This window comes from Podarcis erhardii (assembly GCF_964252035.2).
Source record: "Podarcis erhardii genome assembly, chromosome: 1".
NCBI lineage: Eukaryota > Metazoa > Chordata > Lepidosauria > Squamata > Lacertidae > Podarcis > Podarcis erhardii.
The window spans coordinates 83,360,735-83,386,277 of NC_138497.1; the positions used below are offsets into that span (position 1 = coordinate 83,360,735).

A 25,543-nucleotide genomic window follows, 5' to 3' on the forward strand; every position below is an offset into this window, starting at 1 on the left:
ACCAGAATCAGAAGCCATGGGTTGAAGTGGAGAGTTTGGTACGATGTCCTGATCAATGTACTACAGTTAGGACTCTTTGTCTCTGATCTGCCCCTAGCCCAGTTTGTGCTAATGATGGATCTTTCCACCATGCAAGATTAAAATAGGACCAGTAACATCAGTACATTTTTTTTTTAATTGAGAAACATGAGCAAGAATGGTAAGACTCCAATTTGAAACCTTAATTCACATCTCCACTCTTACCGCCCCCCTGCAAACTCACATGTGTGCAAAGGTCATGTGCCTGTTGTCTGTCCCTCCCAGGGGTGCTTTAGTGTTCCTGAAAAAGACTCTGCCCAGTTTGTGGCTGCAGTCCAGTGTTGGGCTAAGCAACTTATCCTAACTTATCTCCATGTCCACTGCAGACCTGGCTCTTGTTTGTGGTGGCAGAGGCACCTTTAGCCTCCCTTGCTCCCTGAGCATCTCAAAAGGTAAGTAAGCCGAGACGTGATTGGACACTGAAAGGATCTTTGCAGACTGACAAAGGAGCAACCATGCTCAAGACCAGAGATAGGGAACCTTTTCTCTGCTGAGGGCTGCAATCCCTCTGGCAGAACAGTGACAGTCAGCAAGCACCCCACAAGGGCACCCCACGCTGCAACATTCTGTTACATGCCCCATTTGTTCAATCCACTGTTGATAATTTTCTCCTAGAGTTCTTTGTTTCAAAGAGTTTTTTAAAAAAATCATTAAACATCTGCCATGTTTTTTCCCCTACTTTCTACTGAGCTCAAAGCTTTTTCTTTCTATTTTGTGCGTCTAAGAATGTAAACTCAGGTCTTTCCAAGAACTTGATGTCTTCATACGACTTTATAAAATGTAAGGTGGGAAGGGGGTGGAGTGCACTAGGTTTGCATTCACAGGAATTTAATTGCAAAATACCAAACAGCTGCCTGTGGGCCAGATCAATTGCAGCTGGACCCTACTCGGAAACAAGCCCAACTGCGACCAACTGATCTTACTCGAGGGGAAGGGTGCATAGCACTGCAGCCTTAAGCTGGCCATCTGGGAAAAGACAGCAAGGGAGTGTCATGCTGTCAGCAAGAGCCTTTCTGTTTCTAGAGAAAGAGACGCTGGAACTCAAAGAGTGTCCAAGAACACCACCCCCTTATCTGGAAACCCTTCAGGCTGATCCCTGATGTGTGGGATTCTGTAGGAACCTGATGAGGGAAATGCAGTCTACGTGCTCTGGGGCATCTTAATATATTCTTAATTAAAATGCTCCAGGGTTGATCCTTAGAACTGATAACCGATTTCAGTGCTCCGCCCTGGATCTCTGAGCCTATCTGTGAGCCTATCTGCCCTTGTCAGCATTGTATGAGGCATGCTGGATGCGATGTCAAGGCCCCCTTTGTTGTCAGCTCTTTGCTCCTTCCTCCTTTACAGATGTGCAACAGGCGCCAGTGAAACTGGTTAGGCTTATGGAGTCCCTTCATGGGTTATTACTACCTGTCAAGCAGATGTGAAGTACTCTGGAGGAAGACAGGGAGTGTAGTACAGTATGCTTGCTACAGCTGGGCCAGGAAATTATGAGGGGGTGGAGGAAGCGTGCAAGTCAACAGCAGGGGACATGTGTTAGGTAATGCTGCAGTTGGGAGCCGTCCAGGATAATGTTTTGGAAGAACACTGGTTGGATAGCTGCCATTGTCTGGCCATCAACAGATGCAGCCACACACTGGTATGGGACAGAGAAGCGGGAGCAGTGCAGGGAAGCAGAATGATGGTTTAGAACCAATGTGGTGCCCTCCAGATGTTGCTGGGGCACATGCAATAGTCAAGGGTGGTGGTAGTTGCAGTATTACAATATCTGGAGCGCACTATGCTAATTATCCTTGCATTGGAACAAGGTTTGAGTGGCAGCTATAAAGGGCCAGGAAAGAAATCGGAGAAAGGGGAAGGGTCCACAGACTGATGAGTGTAAAGACAGGAACATACTGTCTGATCTGCAAAGATGAGTGCTATTGAGCGGGCAAGTCCTCAGCTAGTCCTCACCGTCCTGTTCTAAACCCTTCAGAAGGAGTCAATCAGTGATAATGTAGCAGCACATGGGGGTGGGCATCAGTAATGAACAGCTTGGGTCTGCATCTAGGGGCTCTGTTAGGAGGAGAGTGAGCTGAACGAGGAACGTGGTGTGAGCTTTACACAGCAAAACTAAGGCTTTATTTTCCATTGCAGATGGGAGTCTCAAACCATGGTTTGACTTTTAACTGTAGTTACTGTAAACCATGGTTTGGCGTGATGTCTGGATGGAGTTACTTTCTACAGCGCTCTTTGTGGTCTGAACTGTGTAGATTGACAAGTGAAGGGCAGATGGCTTCTGGGCTCCATTAAGGTCCTGCTGTGGCCCCCTGGTACTCTAGTTTTAGAATCCTATGAGGAGAAAAGGTAGAGGGGTTATCCATTCTTACCTTTCTTGGTCTGCTTTTTGGTGGTCTTGCGGCAAGTATTGGATATCCCAGGGATGGATTTGATTTCACTCTTGCTGACTGGAGGGGGATGCAAAACCAGCTTTGGGGGTCGAGTGAGGCAGACCGGCAGACCAGCAGCACTCATGAGGATCCCTGTGATGCCTGGGTGGGACAGGGGGGTATTTGAGAAGTTGATTCCTCTTTGCTCCCCCGAAACCAAAACATATCCCTGTCTGCTCCCCCAATGCTCCATATTTCTCCATCCATTTACCTCCTTAGGCCAAAACCATTCATTAACAAAGGGAACACCCTCCGTGTTACGTTGCAAGGACATGGTGCTTTGCAAATTCATTTTCTCTGCAAGCCCTTATCTAGAGGAGACCCCAAGTGTTCTGCTTATGGTACCCTGTGTGTTGGATCTCACCTTCATCTATGAGGGTGGGATGGCAAGATCCTACCATTCCTAGCTCTTACAATATCATAATGTAACAGGCAAGTCAGAGGTAAAGGCTGATAATCCTTGAAGACCTAAGCAATTGTTATTTTTTATTTGCAAATTAAAATTCAAAGCTTAAAAGCTTGTGTGGTAATTATTCTACAATTACTAACAACAGTGACAACAAGGTAGCTTGAACTATCCTGCAGTCCATCATGGAAATTAAAGCTTCACTTCTTTAAAGCTGCACTTCCTGCCCAGGGTAGTGTTTATTCCATTGTGGACCCCCAATATTGTTTAGACCCCCAACTCAGCTAGCATGGCCAATGATCAGCGATGATTAAAGTTGCATTTCAAAAACATCTGGAAGGCCACAGGTTTTCTACCTCACCAAAGAATGTCACCATTACCTCCCTTTTAATATTTCTTTGGGCGTGACTCCAGTCTTTAACCCATATGTCAACTCTGCATATCCTCTGCATTCACTGAATAAACATACTGCACAGACTAACGCCAAACCCTGATCAAACTTATTACAGCTCCTCAGATACCCCTTATTTAGGCCAAGCAATAGCCATGAGTCACTGATGACTGCTTTGTTCCTACAGTGACCCTAACCCTCTTACCTGCCAGTGCTGGATTGACTGGGCTTGAGCCATTGAGGTTTTTCACAGGAACTGTAGGGACCCTGCAAAGAAAGGAGGCACAGCTTACAAGTGGCTGTGGACACATTCGGCATCATTGCGAAAAGCAGAATACTCAAGAACCAATTCTCAGAGAGGCAGATGCACTAGCCTCTTGAGGAAAAACAACAACAGAATCTTGTGCCACCTTAAAGGACTAACAAGTTTATCATGGCATAAACTTTCACAGACTACAGAAATTCATGCATCTGATGAAGCGGACTGTAGTCCATGAAAGCTTAAGCTATAACAAGTTTATTAGTCTTTAAAGTGCCACGAGATGTTTTACTTTTCTTAAGAACCAAGCAAACATGGAAGGAGATGAGGCACAGAATTCAAAGGACGCTTTAGAATCCCTTTGAGGAACGAAACTGGAGACTCTGCGAGGCCGGGGTGGGGTGGGGAATGGCACTCTACGCTACACTGGGTGGCAGGTTCCCTGCCGTTTCTCTGATCCCCAGACTGGTTTCTGTTAAGACCCTGAAAGTGACGAAAAGCAGCGTGTTCCCACTAAACTAGCCTGGCAGGTTGCATCCCTGCCTTTGGCTGCTAGTAGCCTGAGGCACAAACACAATCCCTGGCTGAGTAAAGCAAGGCGGCCTGGGAGAGGCAAGCGCACCCATAGGTATCTGAAATAAGGGTGTGTGCCAGAGACAGGAGGACTGGTTTGACGGAAGGGCAAGTCTGTGGTTGTGACAGCCTTTGTATCAGCATGACTCCTGAAAGGCGTGTGTATGCAGGGGGTTGGGGAAAAGGGTCAGGTGTGCACTAGCCGTGGTCTTCTAACCATGATGATCTTCTGCCTTCCTGCATAGCAGAGAGGGTCAACTGCAGTGGTACCTCAGGTTACATACGCTTCAGGTTACATATGCTTCAGGTTACATACGCTTCAGGTTCTAGACTCCGCTAACCCTGAAATATTACCTCGGGTTAAGAACTTTGCTTCAGGATGAGAACAGAAATCAAGCAGCAGCAGCAGGAGGAGGAGGAGACCCCATTAGCTAAAGTGCTGCTTCAGGTTAAGAACAGTTTCGGGTTAAGAACATACCTCCAGAACAAATTAAGTTCTTAACCCGAGGTACCACTATATAGGACTGGGCAGTGAGTGATCATAGTAACAGTGGGGATGGATTCCCCAGAGAGAAAACGTTATTGCTTTTTCCAGGACCACTTCCTGGAAATACTTGTACCCTGAAATAGGCTGTTATTCACGGGGTGGGGAACCGGTGGCCCTCCAGAAGTTGTAGCTTCCATTATCCCTAACCTCCGGCCATGCTGGCTGGAGGCTGATGGGAATCGAGATTCCAGCAGCTGCTGCAGAGCCATGGGTTTGCCCACCCTGACCTAAAGCACTGAAATAACCTGTATGTGCCTGATTCCCACCCCACAAATAGTCTGAAAATGCAAAGTGATATTGAGGGAAGTTTGAAAGCTTGAAGTTTTAAAAAATAACATGCTTTTTTCTTCTTCTTCATGAAGAGAAGGGTAAAGTTCTTCATTGTGCTGTGTCTGAATAGAAGAAAAACCACCGAGGACATAGTGTAAGTGAAAGAGTTGTGGAGTAAAAAAAAAGTGCAGTCCCACAACTTTTTTAGAACAAGTCCACATGACTGCTTCATGCATTCCTGGTTAGCCACTGTGGGGCAGGTTGTGTCCTACAAAAGCAGCAACTCCCCCCCCCCCCCCATGTTCCAAATATTTGGGTACCCTTCGACCTATGTCATGAAGCCAGCAGGTGGACAGTACAGTAGAACCTCGGTTTTCGAATGTCTTGGCTGCCAAACATTTTGGAAGCCGAATGCCGAAAACCTGGAAGTGAATGCTTCCATTTTTTAAATGCACTTTGGAAGTTGAATGGCTTCTGAGACGCGTTTCTCTATTTTTTCAATTGAATTCTCTGACCACCCATTGAGCCTCGGTTGTCGAACGTTTCGGAAGTCAAACGGTCTTCCGGAATGGATTATATTCGACAACCGAGGTTCCATTGTACAATTTATACTGGGTCCTGTCAGCCATGCAAGGCCAAGAGAAGCCTGCCTCGCCTGACGAATCCTGCCTATGTCTGTATGACGCAGAGAGCTGTCTGGCCAAATTCTAAGAGTGGCTTCACATATCAGAAATAGCCATTTGATGGCTGTTCTAAACTGTATGCCCTTTAAAAATGAACAATCCTCAAATTGCTCCACACACACACACACACACACAAAAGGGAAGTTGAGGCATCTGGGACAGGGACGGATGAAGTATGCATGAGAAGGCAACAAGGCCTGAATGACAAACAGAGTGAAGGACCTTTCTAGCTTGACAATAGTTGCCATAGAGACAGACCAAGACCTAACTGGAGACAGAGAATCCTCTAATCTAAAGACAGAGGCATTTGCCCACCCCTCTCCCATTCCCTAGCACTCCTCTCACTGCGCCTTTCTCCAGCTCTTTAGAAACCTTGGTCGTGTCTCCAAGTTATTCACAGGGCCTTTTGTTCCAGCAAACATCGCCTTGGCCCCTTCCTCCCTTGCTCTCTTCCTTGGGAAAGTCTTTTGGAAGGGTCACGGGCGATGGGGGGGGGGCCACCGGGCGACAGAAGGCCGATGGCAGTCAGACAAAAGGGGAGAAACACGCTAATTAGATGACCAAGAAAGAGTGTTTTGGTCAGGGGAAGGTGGGGTGTCTTCCAGATCAGGCAGTGGCGTGAAAAGCTTTCAATAGGGCTTTTGAGAGGAAGGGTCCCTAGATGTGGAGGGGAGACAAAAAGAATGTTTCACTTCCTCATTAGTATTCAAAAGGGGTTTGCAGCCCCCCCCCATTTTCATGGTTAAAGGGGTCTGTGGTATTTGCTATAAGTTGGGGAACGCGGGAGCTGAGAGAGGCCGAGGTGGGGAGTGCCAGCTGTAGGCAGTCTTAGATCTTCATTAGGGATTTTTCTATCATGCTGGCATGTCAGGCTGCATATATTAAGCAACACCACAGCTCGGCCCCATCATGTTCTTGTAGATTCTCAAGTCAGGCCCTCTGACTTGCAACTGGCTCATGCTGCTGGAATCTCTAGAGATGCCTCAACTGCAACATTTTTGTTGTGTTTATTTAACATATTGTTCCGTTTCCCATGTTTTGTAACTTACTCTAGCACTGCCCATGACAATGAAGAGTAACAAATATATGAAATTAGCGAACAAGTCAACACTTAAGAAGTCAGATTCTTTTCAACTGAAAAAAAACCCCCCAAATGTTTGTAACCTCCGAGCTTAGACTTCATGTCAACCTTTTCTCTCCTGTCCAGGTCCATATTCCCTTGGGGATAATTTGTTTAGGGCCACATGCAGACTGTGGGCAGGGCCAAAGTCAGCACTGGGATGGGAGGCACAGATCCAAAAATGGGGCGGGGCTGCCCCTTCTCTCTCTCTCTCTCCCTTCCTTCCCAGATTACTCTTCCCAAAGGCCACACCTGGTTGTTTGCAAGGGACTTGCAGGAACATAGGAAGCTGCCTTATGCGAAGCCAGACCATTGGCCCATCTAGCTCAGAACTGTCTCCACTGACTGGCTCTCTCGGATTTCAGGCAGAGCTCTCTCTTAGCCCCTCCCTGGAGATGCTGGGGATTGAACCGAAGACCTTCTACATTAGCAAAGCCACTAAGCTACAGAAGAGAGCTGAGGGCTACATACAGCCTGGAGCTTCAGATGGCCCAGCCTTGCTTTAGGAAGCCTTTTTTGCTTACTGAAAAATCCTTTCACAACACTGAAACTTGGCTTGCTATGAAAAACAGTAATCATTTTCAATGTGAGGCAAGATCTGGTTTGACTCATCATTTGTCTCGACTAAGAAGGGTGTTGGGCGTCTGTCTCTGCAGACCACGTCAAGCAGAGACAACAGATTTAGAGGGAGGGGGCACAAAAGAGCTTCTCCCACGTAATGACCCAAGGGTGCACCATGGTAAAACAGCAGTGACCCTCTAAGAAGAGCCCTGCTGGATCAGGCCAAAGGTTCATCCAACTGAGCATCATGTTCTCAGTGGCCAACCACAGGATATCAACAAGCAGGCCCTGAGTGTAATAGATGTCTCCTCATTTCTGAATCCTAGCAGCAGAGGTATAGTGCCTTCATCAGCAGAGACAGAATTATTGTTATTATTATTCAATTTCTATACCATCCTTCATCTGAAGATCACAGGGGAGTTTGCAATATAGCCTTATCTACTTGCAGAGTGTGGACTCCATATGCAAAAAAGGGGAGGAGGCACTAATCTGTACAGTCTATAGGTGCTTGATTCACTCACAACTCAGGTTTCCTACCCCAGTGGTTCCCAAACTGTTCTCCTCATGGACCACTTGAAAACTGCTGAGGCTCTTGGCGAAACACATAATGATTTTTCAATTGTAATATGCTGCACTAGATACTGTATGATTTTTAACTGTATTCCCATCGCTTCTTTTGGTTCTTTTCTATTGCACTTTGTTGTATTCCATTGAATTCAAATTGTAGGACAATAAAATAATGTAAAATTTAAAATTATGCTCTGTCAGTGCAAACATTTCAGCTTGCTGGATGGAATGTTCCCCCCCACCCCCCGGTGAACTGCTCTGAGGGTTCTCCCAACAGTCCCCTGCCCTGCCAATCTAGGGTGGGAAAAGAGAGGAAGGGAAATCCCTGCTGCACTAGTAAAAGTCCTTGCACAGTGAGTTGAATCTGGTCCGATGCAAGAAATAAAAGAAGCAAATAACAACACCATTAAAAATCAACAGGACTCAAATAAATAAAAATCAGTATGACCATTCTGTGTGATTGATGTGCCATCTGCTATCCTCAACCACAAATCCACAGACACCTGAACGAGGCTCGTGAACCACTGGTGCTCCGTGGACCACCATTTGGGAACGCTCACAGTCACACAGCCCACTGTCCGAAACAACTGCAATGAACTTACCCCGAGGCAATCAGCACACGGGACTGTGCAATGGCTAGGCGCTGCAGGTTGGTACGGTTCAGTGTATTAAGGCTGGCGCGGGTCACCTTGCCATTGGCGCTGGTAGGGCTGGCGGGGGAGCTGGCTGTGGTGAGGGCCGGAGTGCTGGCTGCCTGCCTCCGGCTCACCTGAGAGGCCAGGGTCTTCAAGGAACTGCGCATGGTAGCTGCTCCGTCTTGGGGCTTGTGGATAGATGCTGGCATGGGGAGCTTGGCGCTGCCAGAAAGGGAGACAGCTTTACGGGGAGGCGGTGGTGGTTGTGCGGGCGGCTGCTGCTGCTGCAAGAGCTGCTGCTGGCTGACTGAAACGCCAGTCCCTCCATTGCTCCCGGCTGCCACCGCCGCCTTGATGCTCATGACGAGGAGGCACTGGGGGCAAGTGCAGGCCGGCGCAGGAGGCGTGCTGGCCACCCCAGGGCTCGCCGGCCACGACTGGGATTTGGGCAAGGTGCCGGTGACCAACGGGTAGACCATGTCGAGGCGGCGGCGGACGCGGCGCTTGCGCTGCGTCTGGCGGTTGATCTGCCCCATTGTGCTGAAGTCAATGATGTAGCAGAAGCCAATGGCAGTGAGGTCAATCCAGGGGTGCTGCTTCTCGTAGGCATGCTGGATGGTGATGCCCACCTCCATGTCGTAGGGAGTCCAGGTGCCATTGTCATTCTCCCACTCCCACACCACGCCTTTTCCTGGGGCTGAGGAGGGGTCATAATAGCTGCGCCGCACGGGGCGAATGGTGCCTGTGGGAAAGAGCAACGGGAAGAGGGTAAACAGAAAGGCCTCAAGAGTTTATTATAGCTCAAGGTCACACAAGCCTACTTGAGAATGATGCTCAGAAAATTGTTGGTTGTTTTTTTTTGAGAAGCACTAGTAGACAAGAGAGCTGGTGTAGCACAGTGGCGAACCTGTAAGTCTCTGGCTGAAATTTGGCAACCATCACCAACTCACTGAGTGGCCCTGGGTCACGTGGATATTATTGGCCTACCTCACAGGGTTGTTGCAAGGACTGCTAAGCTGCTGTACATTAAGTACTTTGGACACCTATATATATTAAACAGAAACCCAATGGGCAATGGAGCATCTTCACGTGTGGCAGTCTGTGAAAGCCGTGTCTGATGAATTCCAAATTTTCCCCCATTATGGAAGCAGGGGATGGATCTATACAGTTCCATGCCATAATAGGAGGGTAGTAATTGGACATTGGTTGGCAGTCAGTGATTTGTGAGGGAAGCTGGGTAAGTTTGGGGGACAAGAATCAGCAAAATGGATTTCTTTGGAAATTATGCACAGCTTGCTCACTGACTCAATTTCCTTTCAGCAAACTCGGTCTGAATAGGCAAAGTCGAAGTGGATTATAGGGCACCTCTCATCTTCTGTGCTTGGCTTTTGCCACAGAACTGCACTGAAGTTGAATCTCAGAGACTATGAGGCCACTATCAAAAGTTTGACATTCTCTCATTCATATTCTAAAGATATGCACTGAATCGTATTGTACGGTCTATTCCTTGGGTCACTGCTACTTTGCCGAAATCCCAGTCATGCCAAGCAATCCCTGGGGTGGTCTTCACGCTGCCAGAAGATGCTTTGATCTAGCTGAGGGAGGGAGACCATTTTCACCAATTGCCCTCCCCTTAGCAAACGCACACAAACACACACACACACACACACACCGCCCAGATCTCTCACATTGTCCCAAAGGTTCCTCCATTACCTCCTGGAGCAGATTTGGGAGTGGGGATGCATGGAGGGACGCAGGACAAAAATCACTTCTCACTCATTCTTCTGATGGAAGCCCATGCTGGAAGAGCGAGCTGCCATCTGCATGAGGACCATAACTGAATACAACCCAACAGACTGGCACAGATCAGTCATAGTATTCATTATTAATACATTGTCAATTACTGTGCATTATGAACTTGAAGGCACTGCTTTCCATACAGTTCCACAACACAGTGATTACTCCTGATTTAAGTACTAGTGGTTTTGCAAAAATAATGTGACCCCTTTTTAATGTCCTCCCCCACTCTTTGTTTTGATTCATATTCATATTTGATCCACATTCATATTCTTACAGTGAAAATGGTGAAAGACGTGAGTGAAAAAAGGCACTGGCTGTTGCTATTCCTTGTGGTATTTTGCTAAATATATGGGTTTAGCTCCATACTATTTCAGTTTCCTTTATATAAAAATATCTAGCTTGCCATTTCTTTCTGTTCTGAACTATGCTGAAGGGGAGAGCTTCAATAATGGCTGGAACTGCTATCAATGAAACTGCAGGTTATCGTTGCAGATAATGTATGAATCCCAACAGGAAGGTTACAATTTGATGGCATGCTCCAACAAACACACACCCTATTTCAGGCCAAAGAGGTAGCTGGAGATTTCTGACATACTGCCCTATTTCACCCACAGAACTTGCTAACAAGATTTCAAAACTATTTCATCTTTGGCAGCAACGTTAATGGGCTTAAAGATAATCTGATTAGCTACATTCTGAAGCATTAAATCCATGGTTCTCATGTGTGAGGGGTGGGCCTCCCCCTAAGGAGCAGAAGGCAGTTTTGAGGGGAAATATAAGCCCCCGTCTTCCCTGATATCACCAACAGACCAGTTTTTCCTGCGCAACTCTAAACAAAGTACATGAGGAAAACGCGGGGTCACCAACCCCCATCTTTACCTCATAGTTCTAATGCAAGTGTTGGGGGCATTTGCAGGGGAGAACAGGAAGGAAGAGGGAGGTATTGTTCAATCCCTCTCCTGCTTGTGAATTCTCTGCTGCATAACCAGGTTTCGGCAGCCTTACTGTCCTCCTGGTGTTTTGGACTACAACTCCTATCAGCGCCAACCAGTATGGCCACACTGGCTGGGGATCGTGGGGGTATTAGGCCAAGATATGGAGGGAATGGCAGTGGGGCAGGGGTGGAACAAAAGGCTGGAAGGCAAATGATTCAACTGAAATTAAGCAAGTCTGAGTCTGGTCAGTGCCTGGGTGGGAGACCACCAATGGTTGTGTACACACCATACATTTAAAGCGTATGTGCCCCTCACAAATGTATGGTGTGAAGAGCTTATGTATGCTGCCCTCAATTTCCTTGCAGATGAAACACGAGTTATATAGATCAATCAATCCCACCCATCCCAGGCTGGCCTCCAAGCCCATGTATAGTCTTCCAAAGCAAGCAGTTGTGTGGTCAAAAGCTGCTATGTCATCAAATCCTGTAACAGAATGGCAATCATCAGGGGTGACTCTGGCGAGCGGACTCATTTGCAAGGTAAGGGACATTATCATGAGAGGGTCTTGTGCAGCTGATTGTCAAACGTAAGAGCACAGAGAAGGTATCGCAATTCCTTCAGAGGCTGTTTTCACTACTCCTTTAAAAAGGCAGTGGGAAAGGCATGCATTGCTAAACTATTTGACAGAACAGGTGAAAGATCATTGCAAGCCACCCATCAACCACAATTACTGTGACTGTTCCAACTGTTACCACAAATCTTCTTTCACTCAGTTTACCAGGTTCAAAAATGATGAGCCCTGTTGAATTAAGACAGGGCAAGCAAGTAGAACAACAGGAGAGAATGCATATGGCTCCACATTCACTGACAACTGTAATGGAGGTAGTGACGTGGGGCAGAAGTTTTCCACTCTTTTATTTTTCTGAGGGAAACTTTTCTGTTCTTATTAGTAACAGTGAATGGATGCCAAATGCAAATTCAGTATTAGGCAAGCATGGCAGTTTCAAAGTGTTTAGTTTTGTTAATTTGAATGTGAGTAAATTAAATATGCTAAATTAGATCACTGTGCAGGCCCTACAGTGTAAACTGAGATTTTTCTTATGCAAATTACTCTATACAAGTTAGCCAGATTTGCATAGGAAAATTTCCTAATTCAAAAGTTTTGGTAAAACTTACTAGCACAGAAATGAGGACTTTCCACTTATAATCAACATCATTGATAGAAATGAGAGAACAAAGGGTGTAAGAACAGAATCAGTTGTTGATTATTCTATGAAGGAAATGTTAGAGGTGTTAAGGGATTCTCACATATTAATGCTTTTATTATATGTTGCAGAACTTCGGTGAGGCAGCAGTTACGAGTCTTAACCTCAACCTGACTGGCTTAAGGTATGATCGCTCTGAGTTGTCTTCGAATTGTATCTCACTGGTCAGTTACTGCCCACCTTAAACCAGGACTGCAGGTGGCTGAGAGGCAGAGAGAGTAAGTGTTTTGAACCCTCTGTAGCAGACAAAAGAGAGTTCCTCACTGCAAAGTCTAAGCTGCAATACATGGTTCTTCTGGATGCCCTCCATGCCAGAAAAAGGTGCAGTTATTATCTCGGAGGCTGCTATTTGAAGCAACTCTGTTTTTTTTGTAGAGAGGCAATGTCAGTATTGAGCATTTTCAGCTCACGGTCAATGATGGCCATCTTCTGCGAGTCGTTGACCTGCAACAGGTCTGTGGATAAGCCAGGACACATGGTCCTGACATTCCACCTTGCTAGGCAGAAGAGGGTTTGTTTCTTTTCTTTTTCTTTTTGCCTGGTGAAGAAGTTCAATCTGCTTGTCGAGTGATACTCTGAGATCCAAGCACCCACTGAAGCAGGCAGATATTGGCAGTTTGTCTTCAAAGACTCCCTGGAAAAGACCCTGGTGTTGGGAAAGATGGAGGGCACAAGGAGAAGGGGACGACAGAGGACGAGATGGTTGGACAGTGTTCTCAAAGCTACCAACATGAGTTTGACCAAACTGCGGGAGGCAGTGGAAGACGGGAGTGCCTGGTGTGCTCTGGTCCATGGGGTCACGAAGAGTCGGACACAACTGAACGACTAAACAACAACAGGTGAGAAGAACTTCCCACTCCTCCCCTTTAATTTCTCACAGTCCACCACCCCAGGAACTTTTCTCCCAACCAGATCATTACTGGAAGTGGACTGGGCCAGGAGAAAAATGCCCTTAAGGATGGAGTGTGGAGAGTTAAAGTGGAGGAGGGAATAGGTTCAGCTCTCAGCACACACCTTCTGGTGTAAAAATCAGACCCTCCCGCCATTTAAATGTGAACAGGGCAGAATAAACCAGTATGGCTGCGCTTGGGGCTGCATCTCTCTCATCACTTACCCTAAATGCATAAGCCTCACCCTAAATGCTTCACCCTCCCATTTAAACAAATGGGGTTTAAACACACATAATTCTGGCTGACTCATGCCCTTTATCAGCTGGTGTCTTTTAGCAGAAGCATAATCTGACTACCGGTACATTGACATAATTTGGGTAAAACTAATTGTTGGCAGGTACACCTGTACTAATCCAGCACATGCTAAAAGGAGGGGTATAAAAGCTAAGCCTACAATTGCAGAGAAGCAAGTCTGTTTTCCTAAAAAACACACACACTAAACTCAACAATTTTTAAAAACTCAACAACTTTAGGGGTGTCCAGATTTTTACTTCTTGAAATATGGCAACTCTATTGTATGGGGAAGGGGAGAACAGAAAGATTTATTATGGGACAGTGAATGACAAAACTGAAACATAAATTGACAATAGTGCTGATCTGGTCTGGATCGCTTGCTAATTGGTCACTAAAACTGCTGTACACACTGAGGATACAGATGACTGGAAAACAGGATAATTAGCTAAAATACATGTAATTTGCAGGCAAGGATATAAAGCCACTATAGAGATTATGTGAAGAATGCAAACTATTCATTTTTAGGGATTATGTTTAACTCACTTATCTCTGTTTATAACAACAGTCTCAGGCAAATAAATATTTCTGACCGGGGATTTCCTTTTAAAAGAAAAAGTATTCAAAACAGAGGGTGACTATTTACTGAAGCAAGTTTCACAACTTGTTTTATACATGGGTGGTACAAAATTGGAAAGTTGGCAATTTCCCCAGAAAAAAACCTAGTTCAGAAGAGGACACTGAGTAAGATCTAGTTTATACACCACTACAACCTATATTTACCAGGGCTCTGCCCAGAACAAGGAACTGGGAAAAATAAAAGCTATTATTATAACGAAGTAAATGTTGTATACTTAATTTAGCAATTGTGTAGATTTTACTTTAAACTTGAGTAAGTTAATCAAAACAAAAAAGCTCAAGGTGGGCTAGCTAGCACCCCGAAATATTTCTAAATCAGCATGTTTTTCTCCTCCTTCCTTGTTAAACAAGTATTACCTTTGCATTGCAAAGTGAGAAAAGGATGATCAAATATTGAAGAACCCCAGGAGACAACTGCTTAGTTGAGCTGGTTAGCAAAGAGAACATTTCTTCTTATCTGGTGATTCCTTTCTCATAGAGGACTTTAACATGTAGGTGGTGCTCCCCAATCCTGTTCACATTTTCAGACACACACACACACACACACACAGAGAGAGAGAGAGAGAGAGAGAGAGAGAGAGAGAGAGAAGCAGATGCAAATTGCCTTTCTCCAAGCGAATAAGGAAGACTGCAAGGTCTGAATTAGGGCAGTGACAAACTACAGTGACTACTGAATGTGTCTGCCCAAATGTTTTCAAAAGGGAGGCGGGGTGGGGGGTGGAATGCCAGAGCCAAAATGACCTTTGCCCCATGATTCCAAATAAATACCTGCACAAAAACAGGGCTGACTGACTTTTCACTTCTTCTTTTATTCCAGTCCTGCTTCCACACAGAAATAGGAGGCTAGGCCCTCTTGAAAGGTAAGGGTACATTGGTGCAAGCACCTGAGCTGAGTGAGTGCATGAAAGTTCTGGCCCAGTGCCTGGATGCAGTGCTCGGCTCAATGTGGGCCAATAAACTAAATTTAAATCCTGGCAAGACAGAAGCACTACGGATGAGACGTTCCCGTATCAGGGAGATAAGCCAGTTGGGGTGGAACTCGTTTTGAAGGAGCAGGTACACAGTACTCTTGCTGCAGCTCAGTCACTTGAGGTTCAGTGGTGAAGAATGCCTTTTACCAGCTTCAGCCAGTGTCCCCACCACAACCATTCCTGGATTGGGATAGGTTAGCTATGGTGGTTCAAAAGCACAGGTAACCTTGAGGATACCCATCTCTATTTATGTGAGGTAGATTCTGCAGCCTGGATGTTATACATTGTCAGACGCCCACACCCAATAACACCTGTGATGAGGGACTTGCACTGGCTGTCAGTAAACGACCAAAGCTATCTTCAAGGACTTACTATTAGTACATAATAAAGCCCTGAACAACCCAAGGTCAGTGCACTTAAAATATCACCGCATCCCCTATACCCTTGCCCTGTCTTTGCGATCAGCCACTGAGGCAAGTCTGACTGCTCCTGGCAGTATAAGACTGTCCTCAGCAAGCAACTGTGCTTGTTTGGTGGCACCAGGATTATCAAACTCTACCAAATGAAATCAAACGCCAGTTGTCTGTAATGAGTTTCAGGTGTCAACTTAAGGCTTTGTTATCTCAGCAAGCCTTCACATGAAAATGAATTATTATTCTTATAACCTTCATATCAGATGATCCATTTTGTTCACTTCCATTCCTTTAATGTATTTTGCTTTGATCTTATTAGTCATATTGTTTTGGTTTTAACTGAAGTATAGATACCACGTAGATAAATGTTTATTGATTCTGTGGTATATAAAAGAATACCAAAGAGGAGGAGGAGGAGGAGGAGGAGGAGGAGGAGGAGGAAGAAGAGGAAGAAGAGGAAGAAGAGGAAGAAGAGGAAGAAGAAGAGGAAGAAGAAGAGGAAGAAGAAGAGGAGGAAGAAGAAGAAGAAGAAGAAGAAGAAGAACAACAACAACAACAACAACAACAACAACAACAACAACAACAACAACAACAACAACAGCTCAACAAACAAAGCGGATCAAATATAAAAAACAGATTTGCTACCTTTTGTTAATGGTTAAAATGCCAATGGAGAATAACTCATCATCAAACGATGTGCCACATCACTCCCAGAATCTGGATTTGTGGCACCAAGGTGATTTGGGGTTCCAATTTATGGAAAGCAGCCTCCACCACCCTGAGCAGTTCCAGAAATTGCTTCTGAGAGTAACAGCACCATGCAAAGTTGCACAAGGAACAGGTGCCTGGCACAGATGGCTGAATACTCTGGATTAGCAAGTGATCAAACAATGAAAAGGAAAGGATAAACCTGGATCATTTATTCTGTTGATTGTAGTTTAAGCCTGAATTACATGAAATGCTTTATAATTTAGCAGCAAATGCACTGTAGCAAGCACGTCACAAAAGAAAGGCGCTGCTGTGATTGGATTTTGTTCCATTAAAATGTCTGAAGAATTTATTGCTGGGGTGAAAGAAGGTGGGCATGAATTAATAAAGGCAACCAGCTTTCTATGGCTAACACCTGGATATTCCCCCCCACTCCCTGTTTTGATCTCTTAAGAATTCCTTGCCTCCTTAGGCTTGAGCGAAGTAAATACCATGGATCAGGGAAGACCACACACACCATAACAAGGTATTTCAGGCAGAAAGGGCATTTTCTGAAGAAATTATGTGGGGAGGTGGACTCTTAAGAAATAATCAGGCAATACAATGGAGAAGCCTGTTACAAGCTAAACCGCAGTACGTACCGCTAGTGCAAACCCTATAATTTATTATAATCCATCACAAGAAGGGGAAGGAACCAGCATAGGGAGGGGGGGTTTGCTGGAATTTCAGCATCTGGCTCCATCCATCAACCTTGTGGGAAAATCCTCCCACCACTCCCTGGGTCATTCTGAATCAGGCCTTCAGCCTCCCATTCAACAAGGGAAGAAAAGGGACAATAGCTATTCAAGACCTTGCCAGGGTCACAACCCCTCTACCATCAGAACTCCTTAATGACCCCAAACAACAACATTCATAGCAACTGGAGAGGGAGAGGAGGGGAGACAGGCAGAACAATCACTCATTCAGTCTGGGGTGTGAGGGGATTTCTGCCCACCCTCCTCAGAGGCAGCTTCTCAACAGGATATTGACAGCATTCCCCTTTCTCAAGGAGCCAGTAGATCTTTGGCTGCCAAAAACCGGCCTGGTATCCTAACCTTAAAAAAGATCTGAACAACCCCACTCACATTTAATGGGATCTGGCCTATGTTCACATGCATAATTACTCCAGTTTTAATGGGTTTTTAATGCACTTTTGTGTCTATCTGTTCTCAATCAGAGGAGTTTAAAGAGCACCGGGAACAGAATTACACCTTGTCCTTGAAAGAGTATGTCCTCCCTCCCCCCCCCCACCTGAAGTGTCAGTCCAGGTAAATATTAGTGTGCCTTCCATTAGTCATGGCAAAAAATGATGAAGACTTCACACATTACAGGGGCGGGGGGGAAGGATTGTACCTGAATACTGTGTGTACCAACAGTGTTCCTCAAAATATGTGAAAGGCAACCTTATTTCTTCACCCTGTGTCTATGCAGTATGCACACGATGCAGGGAGTGGTAACCAAACCCAGGTCCTGGCAGCATGCACACTTAGTAAAATAGAGAAGAGTAGTCCTAAAGTGTGGAATAGGAATTCTAATTTGTATTAGTGACTGTATTTATTCTGCAGTAATTAATTTAGAACGGACTAAGTCTGGAGTACCGTAATTACATATATTCAATTCATGGAGGACAAAACCATCAATGGCTATGAGTCCTGGTGGCAATTTTGCCTCTAGTGACACACTCAGGTGCTGGGGACCATGAGCAAGACAGTGCTGTTGAGTTCATATCCTCCTTTTTGGGTTTCCCATAAAAGCTCCTTGATACAAAATCCGTTCATTGGTTCATCTAGCCCTGTGCTATCTGGAAATGCCAGGGATCAAACACAAGACCTTCTGCATGCAAAGCAGATGTCCTACCACTCAAGCAGTGGCATCTTGTTGGCAACAGCGAGAACAAAAAGCTGAACTAGAGAGGTCTTTGGCCTGATCCAACTTGGTTCTTCTTAATGTTAGTATTGTCTTGTGAACAGTCCCTGAAAAGAGCAAAAAGCACTGGGGTGGTTGGGATGGGGACCAACCATGAAGCTGTTACAGCGCCCACCTCACTCCTGAGAAGACTTTAGTTCGAATAAGGTGGACTGCTGGAAATGGCCTCTGTATGATGACTTACTACCCATCATGGCTGGATTCTGTACTGCTGCTGCTATAACAGGGACCTGCCAGATGAGGAGGAACAGAGAAAGGGAGAGCAGTGCTAACAGAGATATGAAGGCCTGGGAAATTTTCTCCTCCTGTTCATTTCCCCCCAAACTTGGGGGGCATAGAAAAATAGGTGGAAAATTGGGGTCCCCTCCAATTTTTCTGTACCCCGCCAGAAGCCTTCGCATGTCTAGTGCTGCACCTTACAGCAGCAACTTATTGGGCAAGTATTCACAGTAAGAATTGTTTCAAGCAGTCTTCACGTGACGCTCATCAAACTTATGAGCCCACGCTTACTGGAATTTATGGGATTTATATTTCTTTCTTTAAAAATTCAAAATATTTGCTACCCACACTTCATCAAAAGATGCCACGATGGAGCACAGGAGTGTGAATAAAAAATAATTCACACAAAACATATACACACAATTTAAATCCAACATGTAAATGTAGCAAAATATTGGAAAACAAAAACAAATTAAACCCAAACAGCTAAAGAGCAAACCAGAAAGAAAGAAAAAAGTATCGGAAATGCTAAAACACTTCTCTTGGTGCTTAAAAGCTTGTAGTCTCTTTCTCATACACATGCAGAGCAAAACCCACCATGCTCTTTAATGGTTTTACCCAAGTCTCTTGCTGCCTCCTTATTCAAATATTTTTTGAATTCAAATATTTTTTGAAGTATAGGATGCAGGGGTTATGTTCTTTATTCAGACCTGGAAAGCAAGCTAGATGATGAACTGTACTATATAATTCATCAGACCTAGTGCAATGTGTTGAATCAACCAGGGTTCAAATATGAACTCAACCATGGCTTTATAGGACACCTGAAAGGCACTGTGGATAGACTTGTCTGTCTTAACCAGGGAGATGTGGGTTCAAGTCCCCACTCAGTCATGAAACGTAATAGGTGACTTCACCTAAGACTGCTGTGAGAATAAAATGAGGTACCTTTAATAAGATATAAGTCTTTGATATGTCTCTCAGGACATGGTCTTACAGCTGGATTCACTCATGCAATGCATTTAATCGGTCATGTGTGGGAAATTCTGCCTGCACTAATTCTCCTCCCATCCACTGTTGACATGGCCACTGTAACCCCCATCTGTAAAATGGGAGGAATAACAAATTCACAAGTGAGTTGAAGTCCTACAAAACACCCTGAATATCAAAAGTGAAATATAAGGACAAAGGAATGAGTCTCTAGATAAAATTCTAAACATAATGGGCAGAAATCCTTTACTGTTCTTTCCTCAGGCAAATGAATGCCTCCCCTAACTGCAGAGACCCTGCTAGATTTGAAGGAAACTTTTGTTTATTTGTTGGTATTCTTCTTCAGCCTTTCCTTTTCCAAGAGCAAAGCAAACATTAATCTCTGCCTGTCTCAGAGCTGACAAAGGCCTATAGACAGGCCGGCAGCCTGCCTGGCCCACTTTCTTTCCTGACCCACTGGCTCTAGCGCCAAGATGGGACGAGCTTAGACTTCAAAATTAGTTTGACTTTGCTTCAGCAAAATTCAGCGAGGGAGGTGGAAGGACAGGCAGACACATGGCTCTTATCACCGTGGCAACCACTCAAAGAGGAGAAGGACAGTGCTTTTATTCAAGAGGAAGGGAGTGAGTTCAGGGAAGGGGTGGGGAGCGAGGGAGCCCAGGCCACCACCACACAGACAAGAGGTGGCCTGCATGCTAATGGCTCGGGAGCAAAAGCACACCCTGCAGTGCTAACTCCTTCAGTAGTAATTGCATCACAATGTTCGGCCCACATCCGCCATGCTGAGGAATGGAGTGGCCAGAATGCTAGTTTTAGAGGCACCATCCACATCTATACAAATGTACAGATATGCACAACCAAATTCTGCAGATGATCCATCAGTATCAGTGCAATTGTTGCATCCTTCACAATTTTCCTTTATCAGGATGGCAAAAGCTCTGCCTATAAATTCCTATCAGTGTGTGTGTGTAAACACTATAACTTGGGCATTAAAGTGCCCAATGAAATTGATCAGCCACAACTGGAGGACAAACTCTCTCTAACTATCTCTTCATGCAATGCATACTCAGCTTACAAAGTGCATTTCCACATGGTTTACGGATGGTCACCAAACACCAATTCCTTTTTTAAATGGGCGAGTTGAATTCATGGAGGATAGGATAAGATCACCATAGGCAAATGGTACCGCACACACCTCTCTCAAGTCAACGTGCATAGGATCAAATACTTGCCATGTTATTTTGGTGCCAGAGACACAAAATCCAAAAGTGCCACTCCTTGAGAGTAAAAATATGTTGATTCAAATTGAATAACTTAACAAGTTTCTGTCCCTTTTATGACACTAAAATTCAGCTGCCTGGGGCAGCTGCCTCTCTCTGCTTAATGGTAGGACTGCCCCTGACAGACATAGCAATCTCTCGCAAGTTCACAGTGTAAGCTTTCCCATAGCATCTGGCTAGTGCACAGAATGCTCAGCTAGATTATTTTTTGTCTTGCAAGGCCAGACCATTCTCATGTTTTTACAGGTTCTGGGCACTCAAACACGGCAACCCCTGAACCAGGATATTAGGGGTGGCTAGCCTGTGGCTCTCCAGATGTTGATGGACTCCAACTCCCAATAGTCAGGGATGCTGAGAACTGTAGTTCAGAAACATCTGGCATGCTGAAGGTTAGCTATCCCTTCAGTTGATGAATATCTGATAAGTCAGGCAATAAGTTTAACCTTACAAGTCTGTTTCACAATCGACAGGTGGAAAGCCACAATCAAGACTTTGCCTGTTGCCTTGCTTTGCTACTGCCTTTGCCTCAGCATCCATCTGCTGCTCACTGATAGTTCCTTATGACATGATATATGTGTGCTGATATGCGTGAATATGTTGCATCAAAATGGCAGCTGAAGGGGTGCTGGGAGCCACAGCAAGCAGTAGGCATGTAAGACAGGTAATAGCTCTTTTACTGAGTGTCCAAGGCAGTACATCTTCATTACCTTGTTAATCCTTCTACCAGCTCTGTAAACGTGGGCAGGCCATATTAACACTCCTTCTAACAATCCTGTTACGTGCCATATTAATTAGCAAGACTAAATAAAGAATACTAAAAGCCTGAAGGAACAAAGCTCTTTTGGAAGGAGTTCCACAACCAGTGTCCCACAACTAAAAAGGCCCTGGATGGACTAAAACTGTCCAGCTTGGGCTGACGTTGACATATGAATCAGGAATACCCACTCCATAGTTCACACTCTTAACTCGCTCTACCACTTGCTATACCACTAGTATAGCAGAGCTAGATTTCCAGACTGGGGTTCCTAACATATGCATTCCAGACAGCTATTGCACTGCTCCGAGCAGCACACAAACGGTCCCATAAGTCTTCTGTGCTCCTAATACTTTATCCACACACCAAACATTCTTTATGTGGGTGCCCATATTTCATGCAGAGAGGAAGAAAGCATGCATCAAGGCTCTGAGATGAATTTCATTTCACAGTTGTGAGGTAACTTCAGCTCCGCAGGGATGAATGCCTCCACTTCACAGCCTGCCTTCAAGGCCGGGCTTCAAAGGGTACAGCAGAAGCAAGGCAACTAGGCCTTATCGTGGAAAGGCCCCAGAATACTTAACTCTCATGCTTCCAGAGGGGAAATAAAGCATTATTGGGTGGATGAGTGCATTTTTGGCCCCTGGGTGGGGGGTACATATAGCAATGGGAGGACGCTTAGGTAGGTGGGGTGTCACAACTGTTTGGTGGGCTGGGAGGAGCATGATTTACATAGCACTCCCAAACCCTGGCAGGAAAGTATTTGTGGCAGTAAATTCTGTGGCAGGGCAGCGGGGGCACCTGAAACAAGCCATACAGAAGGTGTGTGAAGGCGAAATGTTACTTGCAGGATGCCCAGATAAGATCTAGAACCATTTTAGTCATGCTAGTTGACAACCTTCAGCAGGAGACAAATGGAGGGAGTGTGTCCCTGTTGAACCTTGCAGACTTTTCTTCCGCTTTCAGAACCATCTCCCATGGTATCCTTCCAGACTGCCTTAGTTCCAGTTACAGATAGGTAGCCGTGTTGGTCTGCCATAGTCAAAACAAAAGCAGTTCCAGACTGCCTGACAGGCATCTGCTTCTAACAGATAGGCTGGTAGCTGAAGGGGGTGACAGGAAATTGTGGCTCCAACCTTAGGGAATTAACCTGTGGAGTGCCACACCTTTCAAAATCAAACTATTGGGAGAAGTAGGCTAATGACCTCCAGTAATCTTCTTTTGTAGCCCAGGAAGGCAATTGATTCTTCAAACTGTCTCTGGAGTTAATAGTGGGCTGAATGGGGGATAATAAACTAAAGCTTAATCCATGTAACAGATAGGTAGCCGTGTCTTAATCCATGTAAGTTAATGGATTGGTTGATCTAGTACTGGGGTGGGGAATCATTTTCCACCTGAGGCTATGCTCTCTCAGGACCAAACTTGTAGGTCCTTGAGGGCACACTTGCATTGCCAGTGTGCCCCCAAAGCACACTAGGTCAGTGTTGGCACAAGCACATCACACACACACTGTTTGAACATACATATATGCACACAAACACATACATACATACACAAATTTTTGCTCTCCCCCCCCCCCACAGCAGTTGGGTTTTGGGGGGGGGAAGCATTCTAGCTTTTTCCAAGACTAATTGGCAAAGGAGGGAGGGCTTTGATCTTCATGGAGACTGCAGATGGGAAAGTGTTAACCCTTCGTTCTCCAGCTATGACCCGTCCCCCAACCCACACACAAACGTATACACTGCATTTGGCCTTGAAAGCCTTCTGTGGGAAACTGTTTTCAAGCCTAACTGATGCTGGAGTAGTCTGTGGACTAGATAGGAAGGCCCCACAAATTGTAGCGAGGATGTGGGCTTCCAGTTCCTCACCTGGGATTCACATGTCTAAATGAAGTAAGAGAAGTGATATCATGCAAGTGTTCTGGAAGGCAGTTCCTAGCATACAGGGCACCAAGAAAGAAAGGGCAGAGTGGAAGTCCTTCAGATAGTTACTAGTGATGCTGTTGTAGGAATGATTATCACAGTCATGGATGTACTGGGGATGTATATTCTCCACAGTGCATTAAAGCTCAGCTTGAGAGTCCCTACTATGAAGACTACATGTATCTATTTGTAATGATAGCCTCTGTGTGGTCCTAGGGAGGCCTTGGCCGTCAGCTTACCTGTGTTCAAAAGGATAGAATCACAGAATTGTACAAAGCATACAAGACAGGGGGTCATCCAGCCTCAACTTAAAACCTCCAATGTGAAGGAGGGTCTACAACCTCTTGTGGGAGTCTGTGCCACTGTGTCAACCAACTCTTAGCGTCAGAAACTGTTTAGTCAGAATCTCCTTTCATAACTTGGGTACCTGCTCTTTAGAGTGACTGTGAAGTTATTTAAGTCTTAAACTATTTGTTTTTGTGTTTAAACTGATTTTCATTTGTTTATTGTATTTTCCTATCTGTTTTATATCTGTAAGATGCTTTAGAAACCATTTTTGGTAGGAAAGAGGGATAAAGGCAATAATGTATGTCCGAAGAACTGGGCCTCTGCCTACAAAAGCTTAGGCCACAATATATACAGTATTTGCCATTTGTTAAGGCAGCCTTTACCAACCTGCCACCCTCCAAAGGTTTGGGACTACAATGCCTAGCAGTTGATGGCAGTCCAACACATCTGGAGGGCACCTGGTTGGCAAAGGTTGCTTTAAGGTGTTAGAGGACTCCACTGATTTTGATTCTCTTCATACTGTCATTTTTTTAAATAAAAAAAAAATCTCACTTTTATTTTAAAATAAACTGAAGGTAAAATATACTTAGAGATGATGGGGGGAAAACACTCCTTCAAAATGACAGACCAGATACAGGGTTTACTTCAGCCCTGGAGCGAGCAGATCAAATGGCCATAGGATCGGCTGCTGATTTATTACATTTTCAGAGCTCTCTTGAATGGAATATTTATAAATATTTCCAGCTTCTCAGCCCCCAAAGTTAGAAAACTGATTGTAGATCTCTTGCAGTGTCCCCCTTGCCCTCAGATGAGCTGTAAGCCTCCTTTTCTCGTCCTTCTTCTGTTCAGTTAGAGGATCCTCCCCTAAAATATTCCTGTTCAATTCCTCTGTCTTGCTTTCAACATCTCTTCCTCCCTCATCTAGCTTCAGTCTATCCAAAATGCAGTCTGCTGCACCAGAAGGGGAGGCTCTCATTCCTACGCACTGTGGTGGCCTGATTCACCTGCTATCTCCTCCCAGCTTTCCTCCTGATCCAATAGCTTTACCTCTTCTTGACGTGAGCTCACTGGCAGTAGCAAACCGGGATTCCCAGCCAAGGAGGCTGATGGCTTTCCCAGGGTATTTTCCTCTTGTCAGCAAAGACAGCACTCAGTCTCTCTCTCTCTCCACCTACAATTGATTCCCCCCCCCCCTTCAATCATGAGACTGCAATTGCATCACTGAAGGTATTTCAAGAACATTTTAAGTAGCGGCATTCAGCCCCTCCGGTAAATCCTTTGATCAAGGTGCTTATAAAGGGGGGGAGGGGGAGGCGGAGAGCAGCAGCAGCAGCAGCACCACCCACATCTTAACCAATGTTTCTAAACCCTGCCAATCAGCAGGACTTTATTCAGTTTGCTATTCAATATCACACTACTATTCCAGCCTTGTGCCCCCCCCAACCCTAGCTGACAGAAGAAAACTGAAAGAAAGCAGACAACTGACAGAAAATGGAAATAACTTCCATTTTTTCACACACGAGTTCTAAAGGTTAGCATATATCCTCGATGAATGTCCCTAAACATTAATTTTGGTCAGAACCAGTAGTAAACATCCATTCACTCAGAGCCATATGGTTTGTTGTTTTTTCCAAGACTCCAGGGTGAAGGAGGAGTAGAGAACCCTCAGGGTGCAAACACAGTTTCATTTCACTCGG

At 45.2% G+C, this 25,543-nt stretch overlaps 2 protein-coding genes across 2 annotated transcripts in view; both read right to left on the reverse strand.

Moving 5' to 3' along the window:
* Positions 1-25,543, reverse strand: part of CNTF (ciliary neurotrophic factor) — a 160,063-nt gene that overhangs the window by 87,118 nt on the left and 47,402 nt on the right. The gene's annotated exons all lie outside the window — the stretch shown is intronic.
* The window catches only part of DTX4 (deltex E3 ubiquitin ligase 4), a 39,751-nt gene that overhangs the window by 8,111 nt on the left and 6,097 nt on the right, over positions 1-25,543 (reverse strand). Inside the window, exons 3-5 of the mRNA XM_081854895.1 lie at positions 8,487-9,261; positions 3,510-3,571; positions 2,448-2,609 (exon numbers count right to left, since the gene is read on the reverse strand). Of these exons, the coding sequence (XP_081711021.1) occupies positions 2,448-2,609; positions 3,510-3,571; positions 8,487-9,261 (999 nt within the window). The remainder of the gene's footprint in view (positions 1-2,447; positions 2,610-3,509; positions 3,572-8,486; positions 9,262-25,543) is intronic.